At 37.3% G+C, this 12,955-nt stretch overlaps 1 protein-coding gene across 10 annotated transcripts in view; it reads left to right on the plus strand.

Moving 5' to 3' along the window:
• SRBD1 (S1 RNA binding domain 1) overlaps window positions 1–12,955 on the plus strand; it is a 242,199-nt gene that overhangs the window by 204,091 nt on the left and 25,153 nt on the right. For all 10 annotated transcript variants that reach the window (XR_014082526.1, XM_081592045.1, XM_081592042.1 and 7 more), the window contains 2 exons: window positions 7,457–7,563; window positions 9,259–9,435. Coding sequence is in view for 9 of the 10 variants with exons in the window: in XM_081592045.1 (XP_081448171.1) it covers window positions 7,457–7,563; window positions 9,259–9,435 (284 nt within the window). In the remaining variant the exon portion in view is untranslated. The remainder of the gene's footprint in view (window positions 1–7,456; window positions 7,564–9,258; window positions 9,436–12,955) is intronic.

The following is a 12,955-nucleotide window of genomic DNA, read 5'->3' on the forward strand; positions in this document are numbered from 1 at the left end:
AAAAGTACTCTGGTACCACCAATTACTCTGTTACAGCTAAAAGTAGAAGTCTTGTTTGTTTTTCTCAAAAATGTCTTTGACCAGATTCTAAGGTGCACATATTTAGGCCAAGACTCCTTAAGGCTAGCACATAAAAACTACTGGAGTTTTGTGCTGAATGGAGATTTCAGAGATTATACAGTGTCCTGGAAACAAATTCTGGTTGTCCAGAAGTGGGGAGACCTCACTGAACAAGTGTGGGGACTCCTTTGAGACCCAGAAGATACAAGCCTTAGGAGTGGAGCTACTCTAGCCCTAGAGTCAGAGTGGAAGGTTGATTTGTTTAAAAATTAGTTTCCATTTGTCTTCTGCAGAACAGAGAAGATAGTCATTGTCCTAGCGATCTTACTGTCAAGTTTAACTCAAATTGATTTAAATTGAGTGGTATAAGTTAATGCAAATTGGGTGCCTAAATACTGAGTTAGCAGTAAAGGAGTCTCCAGCATACTCTTCATATGCTTTATCAGAGGAGGAAGATTTACAAAGAGAATGTCTTTCTAGGCTGTTTTTTCCCATTACAACCACTGGCTGTACTTTAATCTGTTTCCACATCTTTTAGAAAAGTACCTCTATTGCTGAAATGCCTTTTTCCATATTAATCCCAGAGCCCCATAGGCACAGTGAGTTGTTCATTGTACCTATGGTTTATACATTTAAAAAAACAAAGATGTTCTGCTAGTGTTAGTATCTGTTTTCAAAAGAATCTGCTTATAAAGAAATATTTTTAAAGTCTTTTTCAAGACTTTTCAAGAGTATTTGTCTGTTACATATAAATATGTATGATCCAGTAGAAAACACATAGGTTTTTAAAAAGATATTATGAAGAAAATATGGAACTTTGTTCAGTATTCCCTCCCCTAAATGTATCTGATTTTTACTTTTAGTAAAACAATGTTACATACAGTATTTCTATGGTTCTGAACATTGTCTTAGTCTTTAAAGGAAGTATATAAAGACCTCTTGTATGCTAGATTTGAAGAATTGGAGGAGGAACTACTGTTAAATACACATTTTCTGTTTTCTCAAATGTTTTCCATTCTTCTGTCAGTTCTGTCTTTTATGGGTCATTCAACCCACACACTTCTGGATGACTTTTAAACTGTCACATGTCAATCAAAGAAAAGTAGATGTAAGATGAGGAAATTAACTTGCCTTATTAGAAATTGGCTAGACTTTTCCTGTAAAGCTTTTTACATTTTTAGTTTCTAAGTGCATTTTGCATTTTGGCAACAATAAGAAACAGGAAGGGACATGAGTGAATGATAATTGCTAAAGAAAATACTCAAGAATGTTGCATCAGAAAACCACTTGGGAATAAACCTGAAGTTTATATGGAATATGCAAAGTCAAATTTTGTTGCTGTAGTCCACAGACAGTGTTCCATCTGTGAGGATTTTTTAAAATAATTGTGAGAGAATTTTAGTGCTTAGGACCAAATTTTTTTTAAAAAGAGCAGTTTAGATCAGCAATTCTTTAGAAGTTTGTGGTAGAGCAATAATAACAATGTGGATTCTGACCTCAAACAAAGCTGACTAGTATAAATGACTGCTTATATTCCTTTTTAAAAATCCTGTAAATTTTAGGTAAAAATCTAATGGCCCAAACAATATTTCCTTGAATTTGAAACAGTCTGTTTATAAAATTCAAATAACTTGCCCCGGAATTCAGAATAAGGTAACTTTAAAAAAAAAAATCGAACAATCCATCTTTTCCTGGCATCAAGTCCTTGACGATTAGCACAATCAGTCCTGGGATCCTCTTGCCTCTAATACTCATGACTACCAGTAGAGTGGTATGTCACAGCCCAGCTTTCAGCAGATATAAACTGAGCTTCTTGAAGACATGAAATTCATACGGTTTTTACTGTACTTTCAACACCGAGCACAACTAACATGATGTCTGGTACATAATAGTTGCTTAGAAAATGTTTTTAGAATGACAAATATCAATGCCTCTGCTTTAATGTCAAAGGCACTATTATGAGGACAATGTGGAACTCTGTTCAGTATTCCCTCCCCTAATCATATATGATTTTTACTTTTAGAAAATACTGTTAACTCTTTAGTACTTTTGTAAGCAAATAGTTGGGGAAGAATGTAGGCAAAATCCAGGATTATAGATGACAGCAAAAATTTTTATTGCATGAGTCTAACTGCTAGAGGGATTTAAAAAGTATTTCAGCCCCAGTATGTTGTTACCTTGGACATAGGCTTTTTTTTTTAAGGGCATTAGCTTTTTAAAAAATTTTTTAAAGGGCTTTTTAAAAAAAAAATAGCTGTTCTGCCTTATGCTTTGTAATGACTTCATAATAATTTGTGTTTTGGTTATTTCATCATTTATCTGTATCAGTACCTTCTGGGCGAATCTTTAGGTTGTACACACACACACACACACACACACACACACACACACATACATACATACCTTTGAACAATAGTCCTGCTATTTCCTTAGAATAAATTCTTTTTTCATGCATCTTATAAAGATGCATGAAATCATGCACAAACTTCTTACAATTGTGAGGATTAAACTAGATAATATTATAAAAGCCTTATAACAGTGCCTGACAGTAAAATCTCAAGGACTTTGGTAGTATAGTTATTGCTAGTTGTTTTTGTTGGTTTAGTCTTGCCACTAGACTTCAAGCCCCTAAACAGAATGACTGCTTCAACTAGAAAAACATCAGAGATCCCAACTCCCAAGTCGCTTGAACAATAAGGAAATTTATTATTCCTTTATTAAACAATAAGGAAATGTCATTGCTAGAAGGTCATTTTGTGTGTTGGGACGGGGGCAGAGTGGGCAGGGAATCCAGAACTGGTTAGTACAGGATTTCAGGAAGATCCAGAGTCTTTGCATGTGTGTTACCTGCCATACTCAGGGAGTCAGCTTGATCCTCAACCCAGTCCTGGTGACATAAGATAATGCTTACTTCAGCTGCAGGAGGCATACTTGAATGAAAAGAAGAAAAGACATGGGTCTGTATTTGAGAGTGATGTCTCTTTCTGAAAGCCTCAGAAAATATACCCTCACATTTTATTTCGTATGACTGGATAAGTGGAATGAGACCAATGATATTGGCTTAGCCCATTATTTTTCATACCTTTTGATCATGATATACAGTAGGAAATGTATTTTATACCATGATCAAGATACTCATCACACATGTTTGCATATATGTATATGTCACTCTATACAGTAAAACATAATTCAAAATAATAGCTCCTCAATATAATACTTATCTTTACTACTTATGATAAAGTTAAACACTGTTTTTTATTTATATTTAAATACAAGGGTTTTTAACCCTCGAATAAAAACATTCGGAAAGATTTCATGGGTAGTATAAGTTGTTCATTAATTTGTTCCAGTCCAGAACACATGAAGACGGTGAACCTATATGGTATACTATTGAGTCTATTCTTTTAAATTTTGATTGAGTCAAGATAAATACTTTTTCACAGAAAGAGGCAATTGAGGGTGGTAAAATAATCTTGGGCTTCCCTGGTGGCTCATATGGTAGAGTCTGCCTGCAGTGCAGAAGACCTGAGTTCAACCCCTGGGTTGGGAAGATCCCCTGAAGGGGGAAGTGGCAACCCATTCCAGTATTCTTGCCTGGAAAATCCCATAGACAGAGGAGCCTGGTAGGCTGCAGTCCATGGGGTCTCAAAGAGTCGGACACAACTGAATGAACATGTCCATTGATACAGGCGAGAATCATCAGTGAATTCTATATTCAAAGAGATAGGATACACAAGTGCATGAATACCAGGAGTTGGCGATCACTGGGAACCATCTTGGAAGCTGCCTAGCACTGAGTATAAAATTATAAGACAACTCAAATGCAGTGTGTGGCCCTGGATTCAATTCTGGATTGGGAAGAAAATGCTGTTAAGTAGAATTGGGACATTTGATGAAATTTGAGTTTGGCCTATGCACTAGACAGTATTGTTGTTTAGTCACTAACTCATGTCCAACTCTTTGTGACCCTGTAGACCATGTCTGTCCATGGGATTTTCCAGGCAAGAATACTGTACTGGGTTGCCATTTTCTTCTCCAGGGGATCTTCCCGACCCAGGGATAGAACCCGAGTCTCTTGCGTTGCAGGCGGATTCTTTATTACTGAGACACTGGGGAAGCCCATTAGATAATATTACATTGCTGATAACTTACCTGATTTTATTTATCATATTAGTACGGTGATATATAATACAGTGTCCTTATTATTTGGAAATGCACACTGAAGTATTTGTTTGAAAGAAGGCTACGAGGAGATCCTTTATACTACTCTTACAGGGTTTTTTTTTTCTAAATTTGAAGTTATTTCACAATTAAGTTTTAAAAAGGCAAGAGAGATTGTTTTCAACTGAAAAAAAATTATGTATTTCTTGAGTTTACATCCACTGAGTGCATGATTGTACCTCATGATGTTAGATCCTTTTAATGTGTTGTAGGATTCAGTTTGCTAGTGTCTCGTTGAGGACTTTTGCACCTATATTCATAAGGAATATCGGTCTATAGCTTTCTCATCTGGTGGTATCTTTGATATCAGAGTAATGCTAACCTCACAGAATGAGTTAAGACATGTTCCCTCCTCATATATTTTTCTGAAAGAGCTTAAAAAGGGTTACTGTTAATTTTTTAAATATTTGGTAGAATTCATTAATGAAGATGTCCAGTCCTAGATTTTTCTTTTTGGGGAGATTTCTGATAGATCTGTTCATTTTTCTTATTTCTTCTTCAGTCAGTTTTGGCAATTTTTTTGTTTCTAAGAATTTTTGTTTTTTATTCCTTCCAGTTTATCTAGTTTAATTTTATTTTGAACAATAATACATTTTTACATTGTATGCAGATATCTGATTTCAGCTTTATGTGAGAAATTGTATTTAAATGATACAAAATAAATCCCCCATATAACTGCCTTGCTTCCATATCTGACCTAACATGCATTTATCATGATGATATTTTCAGCATTCTGGTTGCTTCACATCCTATCAATGCTTGGTATTTTTCATCTTTTTCATTTTAGCTGTTCTGACAAGGATGCTTTTATTTGGCTTTTAATTTTGAAGATGTTTAAGAACACTATTACCACAATAGGTCTGTCGTTTTTATTGTTTTCCATATTTGTAAAATCATTTTAAAAATTAAGTTTTTTTTTTCATATATAAAATGTGGTTCAAATAAAGTCAAACATTGCTGATTGGAGTCAACATTTTCTCTCAATTTTGTTGCTATTACCACTACCAAATCTGGTGGTTGGGCTTGCTTCATTGTCTTTTTTTTTTTCTTCAAAGGTTAAAATTTTCAGTTTAAAAATAACTTGTACTAACTCAGTTTGAGTATCTAGATTTCTCAGGAGGCAGGTAACATGGTCTGGTATTCCCATCTCGTTAAGAATTTTCCACAGTTTGTTGTGATCCACACAGTCAAAGGCTTTGGCATAGTCAATAAAGCAGAAGTAGATGTTTTTCTGGACCTCTCTTGCTTTTTCGTTGATCCAACAGATGTTGGAAATTTGATCTCTGGTTCCTCTGCGTTTTCTAAATCCAGCTTGAACATCTGGAAGTTCACGGTTCACGTACTGTTGAAGCCTGGCTTAGAGAATTTTGAGCATCACTTTGCTAACATGTGAGATGAATGCTGTTGTGCAGTAGTTTGAACATTTTTTGGTATTGCCTTTCTTTGGGATTGGAATGAAAACTGACCTTTTCCAGTCCTGTGGCCACTGCTGAGTTTTCCAAATTTGCTGGCATATTGAGTGCAGCACTTTCACAGCATCATCTTTGAAGATTTGAAATAGCTCAACTGGAATTCCATCACTTCCACTAGCTTTGTTCGTAGTGATGCTTCCTAAGGCCCACTTGACTTTACACTCCAGGACGTCTGGCTCTGGGGGAGTGATCATACTATTGTGGTTATCTGGGTCATAAAGATCTTTTTTATATAGTTTTTCTATGTATTGTTGCCACCTCTTCTTAATATTTTCTGCTTCTGTTAGGTCCATACAATTTCTGTCCTTTATTTTACCTATCTTCGCATGAAATGTTCCCTTGGTATCGCTAATTTTCTTGAAGAGATCTCTAGTCTTTCCCATTCTGTTGTTTTCCTCTATTTCTTTGCATTGATCACTGAGGAAGGCTTTCTTATCTCTTCTTGCTATTCTTTGCAACTCTACATTCAGATGGGTTTATCTTTCCTTTTCTCCTTTGCTTTTCACTTCTCTTTTTCAGCTATTTGTAAGGCCTGGTCAGACAACCATTTTGCCTTTTTGCATTTCTTTTTCTTGGGGATGGTCTTGATCACCGCCTCCTGTATAATGCTACAAACCTCTGTCCACAGTTCTTCGGGCACTCTGTCTATCAGGTCTAATCCCTTGAATCTATTTGTCACTTCCACTGTATAATCATAAGGGATTTGATATAGGTCATACCTGAATGGTCTAGTGGTTTTCCCTACTTTCTTCAATTTAAGTCTGAATTTTACAATAAGGAGTTCATGATCTGAGCCACAGTCAGCTCCTGATCTTGTTTTTGCTGACTGTATAAAGCTTCTCCATCTTCAGCTGCAAAGAATATAATCAATCTCATTTCAGGATTGACCATCCAGTGATGTCCATGTGTAGAGTCTTCTCTTATCTTGTTGGAAGAGGGTGTTTGCTGTGACCAGTGCTTTCTTTTGGCAAAACTCTGTTAGCCTTTGCCCTGCTTCATTTTGTACTCCAAGGCCAAACTTGTCTATTACTCTAGGTATCTCTTGACTTCCTCCTTTTGCGTTCCAGTCCCCTATGATGAAAAGGACATCTTTTTTTTTTTTTTTTTTTTTTTGAAAAAAAGACTAGCAATAGTCTCTTCAATTTCATGAAATATGAGAGTTCGGTTCACTGACAAACTTCCTGAACATTCATGTTGTCCTTCCTGTTCACTCCTCTCTTAAGAACAAAGGGTCATAACACATAGCAAGTGAATAGCAAGTGAAGGTAAGTCTTCAAGGCCATGTGCAAATGATAGTAACCAGCATGGCTCAGCGTGCTCCCAGAACCAGCAGCAGCCTTACTGCGGAGCTTGTCGGAATGTAAATTCTCAGGCCCCACCCCAGGCCTACTGAGTCAGAGACTCTTGGTGTGGGGCCCAGCAACCTGTGTTTTAACAAACTCAAGAGGTAATTTTTATGACAAGCTAAGGGAAAAATACTGGTGCTGTTGTACTCAAGTCAAGTGCATAAGTAGAGAGTATGAAATGAAACACAGATTCCTGAAGTTTAGATCAATTATATCAGCAAACAGTGTTTAAGAGAAATGAACAAATTGACTTTGCTGTGTCTTAGCCTGCTACCTGTAATACAGGCAAAATAATGGAGTAGTCCAAAAATTCCACATTCTTTACTTTTGATTGATGTTTGATCTTTGTCTTTTCAGCACGATGTATCTCAGACTCTACTCAAGGCAACACTGGACAGTGTTGTAGAAGAATGTGTCAGTTTTGTGGGAGTGGATGTTAACATCTGTTCAGAAGTTTTGTTAAGGTGAGACAGGAAGTCTGTGGCTGAAGATTACAAAATCTTGAGTTTCTTTGCTGACTGTCCAAACTCAGAACAAGGGGACACGTGTGTGAAGTTGCCAAGTATAGAAAATCGATCAGTTCATGTATTGCTTTAAGTAATCAGTCGTGGAGGAAGACATCATTTAAGAAAATAATCATAACAATTCATATACATTATCATTTTAATACTGAAAATCTAAAGTGAAGAGCATATGGTAACTATTGAGTCACTGCTAGTGCTGCTGCTGCTGCTAAGTTGCTTCAGTTGTGTCCGACTCTGTGCGACCCCATAGACGGCAGCCCACCAGGCTCCCCCATGGGATTCTCCAGGCAAGAACACTGGAGTGGGTTGCCATTTCCTTCTCCAGTGCATGAAAGTGAAAGGTGAAAATGAAGTCGCTGAGTCGTGTATGGACTGCAGCCTACCAGGCCTCTCTATCCATGGGATTTTCCACGCAAGAGTACTGGAATGGGGTGCCATTGCCTTCTCCATTGAGTCACTAATAGAGTTTAAATAAGGTTAACATGGAAAAGAGCCATTTCCCATCACATAATAGGTAGATATTTTTTGCTAGTTCAGCCTCTTTCTTACATCTGTCAAAGCTGGCCGTCACCAGAAGATAAATTCTGAGGGATCAAGATATATGGTTACCATATTTTTACCTTGATTCCTCAAGTTACATATCAAAATCTTCATCATATTAATACTATTATCATGGCTTATATGCTCTTTTTTCCCCCTGGGGTTACAGAAGAGCTGTTCTTTTGTTGCTAGTCTTGCATTTATTATACAGGTCTGGAAATTCTGGACCTCTGGAAAAAAATCTAGATCCTTCTGCTTTGAAATTGGAATAGCCGAAAATAATCCCTTGCATTTTAAGGTGTTGCCTCCCTGGTGGCTCAATGGTAAAGAATACACCTGCCTAGCAGGAGAGGCAAGTTCACCTATATCAGGAAGATCCCCTGGAGAAGGAAATAGCAACCTACTCTAGAATTCTTGCCTGAAAAATCTCATGGACAGAGGAGCCTGGCATGCTACAGTCCATGAGGTCGCAAAAAGTCAGACACAACTTAGCAACTACACAACAGCAACTTTCTACCATAGTAATAAACATTCCATAATTCCATATATGGAATTCTATAATATAATTCAGATTCTCTGATTAACATCAAGTCAACCACCTAATGACAGAGTTTTTTTTATCATGGATAAGTACCTTTCCATCGTTTAAGTCTTCACTGATGAGAACAGGCTGATCAAAAAAATAAGATAGTACAGTGCAGCTGTAGCTATGGTAACTTCTGCTCCTGACTCACTTTGTAAGCTAACTGGGAATAGACAGAATTATTACTTGATTTAGAAATACAAATAATGTAACTAGTGTAGAAATACTGTAGGAAAAGTAGTTCTCTTATACCTCTGTTAACCAGTTTACCAGTGTCTTTTTGATAGCCACTGGTTTTGTCACTATTTTGCTTTCTGCTGTCCTTCTCACCTCTTGGAGAACTGCTTCCCCTTTATCTTTTTTACATAACCCACCTTTGATTAACTTAACTTAGAGACATATGACAAGATATAATTGCAACTGCTTTTATGTTTCTTTACATGCCATCTTTTCTTTCAGTTCTCTTAGAACAATTACATTGGCCACATTACTCATTTTGTTTATTTTTTTAGGCATATCGCTGGACTCAATGCCAACCGAGCCAAAAATATTATTGAATGGCGTGAGAAAAATGGGCCATTCATCAACCGAGAACAGCTGAAGAAAGTGAAAGGGCTGGGTCCAAAATCTTTCCAACAATGTGCTGGTTTCATCAGAGTCAACCAGGATTATATTCGAACATTTTGCAGGTCATTATTAAAGTGTACACTGTCATTTCTAATATAAACTTCCTCTTGTACTGTTACCCATCCTTCTCACTGGCATAAATCCTAGCTGTTCATTTCTTCATTCCTTCATTCAATATGTGTAGACTATCTTAATCTTTACTAGGCACTGGGAATACAGCAGTGAACAAATGAACAAATTCCCTGGCCTCATGGAGTAAAGTTTTAACAAATGAGACAGACAATAAATAAACTAGTAAAACAGTTTCAGATAAGTGTTATAAAAATTAAAACAAAGCAATATGACACTATCTTGGGGAGCAATAAACTGCTTTATATGAGTTACTCAACTGAAAAGTTATTTGAGCCAAGTTTAGAATGAAATGAAGGAGCCAGTCACATAAGGATCAGAAGGAAGGCATTCCAGCAGAGCAAACAATAGGCTGTGCAGCAGCCTAAGGCAGGACCAACTTTGATGTATTTAGGAAAAGAAGCTAAGGCCAATGTGATTGGAGCAGCACAAGTGGAAGGACTTGTACAAGATGAGGCTACAAAGAAGACTTTGCAATGACCACTTCATATTGACAGCTGTTCCCCTAAGCATAGTTGAGAGACTTCCCTGGTGGTCCAGTGGTTAAGACAATGTGCTTCTACTACAAGGGCCACAAGTTCAATTCCTGGTCAGTGAAGTTCCACATGCCATGGGGGTGTGGCCAAAAAAAAAAAGGCAGCATAATTGAGTTTCCCTGCTTCTTCCTCAAAGAAAACTGGCCAACACGTTAATTATCAGATGTGTAAATTAAGAGCTAAATTCTTGCTTTTTAATCCTGGTAGCACAAAAAGCAAAGAAATTGGGTAAAATCCTTAGCATTTTATAATCATAAAAGACTAGCTTTTATGCATTTGCTGCTTTGGAACTGCTTGATTCATTCATTGTGTATTTTCTTCTGACACAAAAGTTATAATCATTTATTTTTTTTCTGGAAAAGACTGAGAGAAAACCAGCCCCTCTGAAAAGCAGAATATACTGTAAAGCCATAGTAATTAAAACAGTTTGGTTTTGATGTAGAAATAGGTAGAACAGAATAGAGTCTGAAATAAACCAAAACACAGAGGGAATTTAGTTTGTGATAAAGGTGACATTTCATATAGTGGGGAAAATCGATTAATTACCCAGTAAAACACTTGGTTAGTAAATTCAAATAGTATAAAAAAGAATAAAGTGAAAAGTGTACCCCAACTTGTCCCTTCAAAATAGTTTCTTACATATTGTTTCCAAAAATAAATTTATACTTACATAAGCTTATATATATCTGTTTATTATTTTTAAATGCATACAGAACATCTTATGGTATAGAGCTAGTTGAAACTTGTTTTGTTTCAGTAATATATCTTGGATCTCTTTCCACATATTACATATTGATTTTTTATTTTCAAACTTTCTGTGACATTCAGTTTTTTATATGACTCATAGATTTTCTGGTTTTGCTTAGTCTTAATTCATTCACAGTTATTATGCTTATTGATATGTTTGAACTTCCATCTTATACATTTTCTCTTCATGCCTCCTGATTTTTTTCGTACAGTTTGTTAACATTTATCAATTAACAAGGCTCCTCCCTGTTTCTCTCCTTGTCTTCCTTCAGTTCAGTTCAGTTCAATTGCTCAGTCGCGTCCGACTCTTTGCGATCCCATGGACTGCAGCATGCGAGGCCTCCCTGTCCATCACCATGTCCTGGAGTTTACCCAGACTCATGTCCATCGAGTTGGTGGTGCCATCCAACTGTCTCATCCTCTGTCGCCCCCTACTTCTCTTGCCCTCAATTTTTCCCAGCATCAGGGTCTTTTCTTCGCATCAGGTGGCCAAACTATTGGAGTTTCAGCTTCAACATCAGTCCTTCCAATGAACACCCGGGACTGATCTCCTTTAGGATGGACTGGTTGGATCTCCTTGCAGTCCAAGGGACTCTCAAGAGTTCTCCAACACCACAGTTCAAAAGCATCAATTCTTCAGTGCTCAGATTTCTTTATAGTCCAACTCTCACATCCGTACATGACTAATGGAAAAACCATAGCGTTGACTAGATGGACCTTTGTTGGTAAAGTAATGTCTCTGCTTTTTAATATGCTATCTAGGTTGGTCATAACTTCCCTTCCAAGGAGTAAGCGTCTTTTAATTTCATGGCTGCAATCACCATCTGCAGTGATTTTGGAGCCCAAAAAAATAAAGTTTGACACTTTCCACTGTTTCCCCACCTATTTGCCATGAAGTGATGGGACCAGATGCCATGATCTTAGTTTTCTGAATGTTGAGCTTTAAGCCAACTTTTTCACTCAGTCCTCTTTCAGTTTTATCAAGAGGCTCTTTCGGTCTTCTTCACTTTCTGCCATAGGGGTGATGTCATCTGCATATCTGAGGTTTTTGTATTTCTCCCGGCAATCTTGATTCCAGCTTGTGCTTCCTCCAGCCCAGCGTTTCTCATGATGTACTCTGCATATAAGTTAAATAAGTAGGGTGACAATATACAGCCTTGACGTACTCCTTTCCTATTTGGAACCAGTCTGTTGTTCCATGTCCAGTTCTAACTGTTGCTTCCTGACCTGCATGCAGATTTCTCAAGAGGCAGGTCAGGTGGTCTGGTATGCCCATCTCTTTCAGAATTTTCCACAGTTTATTGTGATCCACACAGTCAAAGGCTTTGGCATAGTCAATAAAGCAGAAATAGATGTTTTTCTGGACCTCTCTTGCGTTTTCGATGATCCAATGGATGTTGGCAATTTGATCTCTGGTTCCTCTGCCTTTTCTAAAACCGGCTTGAACATTTGGAAGTTCACAGTTCATGTACTGTTGAAGCCTGGCTTGGAGAATTTTGAGCATTATTTTACTAGCGTGTGAGATGAGTACAATTGTGCAGTAGTTTGAGCATTCTTTGGTATTGCCTTTCTTTGGGATTGGAGTGAAAACTGACCTTTTCCAGTCCTGTGGCCACTGCTGAGTTTTCCAGATTTGCTGGTATATTGAGTGCAGCACTTTCACAGCATCATCTTTTAGGATTTGAAATAGCTCAACTGGAATTCCATCTCCTCCACTAGCTTTGTTTGTAGTGATGCTTTCTAAGGCCCACTTGACTTCATATTCCAGGATGTCTGGCTCTAGGTGAGTGATCACACCATTGTGATTATCTGGGTCGTGAAGATCTTTTTTGTACAGTTCTTCTGTGTATTCTTGCCACCTCTTCTTAATATCTTCTGCTTCTGTTAGGTCCATACCATTTCTGTCCTTTATCGAGCCCATCTTTGCATGAAATGTTCCCTTGGTATCTTTAATTTTCTTGACGCGATCTCTAGTCTTTCCCATTCTGTTGTTTTCCTCTATTTGTTTGCACTGATCGCTGAGGAAGGCTTTCTTATCTCTCCTTGCTATTCTTTGGAACTCTGCATTTGGATGGGAATATCTTTCCTTTTCTCTTTTGCTTTTCGCTTCTCTTCTTTTCACAGCTATTTGTAAGGCCTTCTCAGACAGCCATTTTGTTTTTTTGCATTT

The sequence above is a fragment of the Giraffa tippelskirchi genome, chromosome 4, assembly GCF_054371585.1.
Source record: "Giraffa tippelskirchi isolate mGirTip1 chromosome 4, T2T-mGirTip1v1.2.pri, whole genome shotgun sequence".
NCBI lineage: Eukaryota > Metazoa > Chordata > Mammalia > Artiodactyla > Giraffidae > Giraffa > Giraffa tippelskirchi.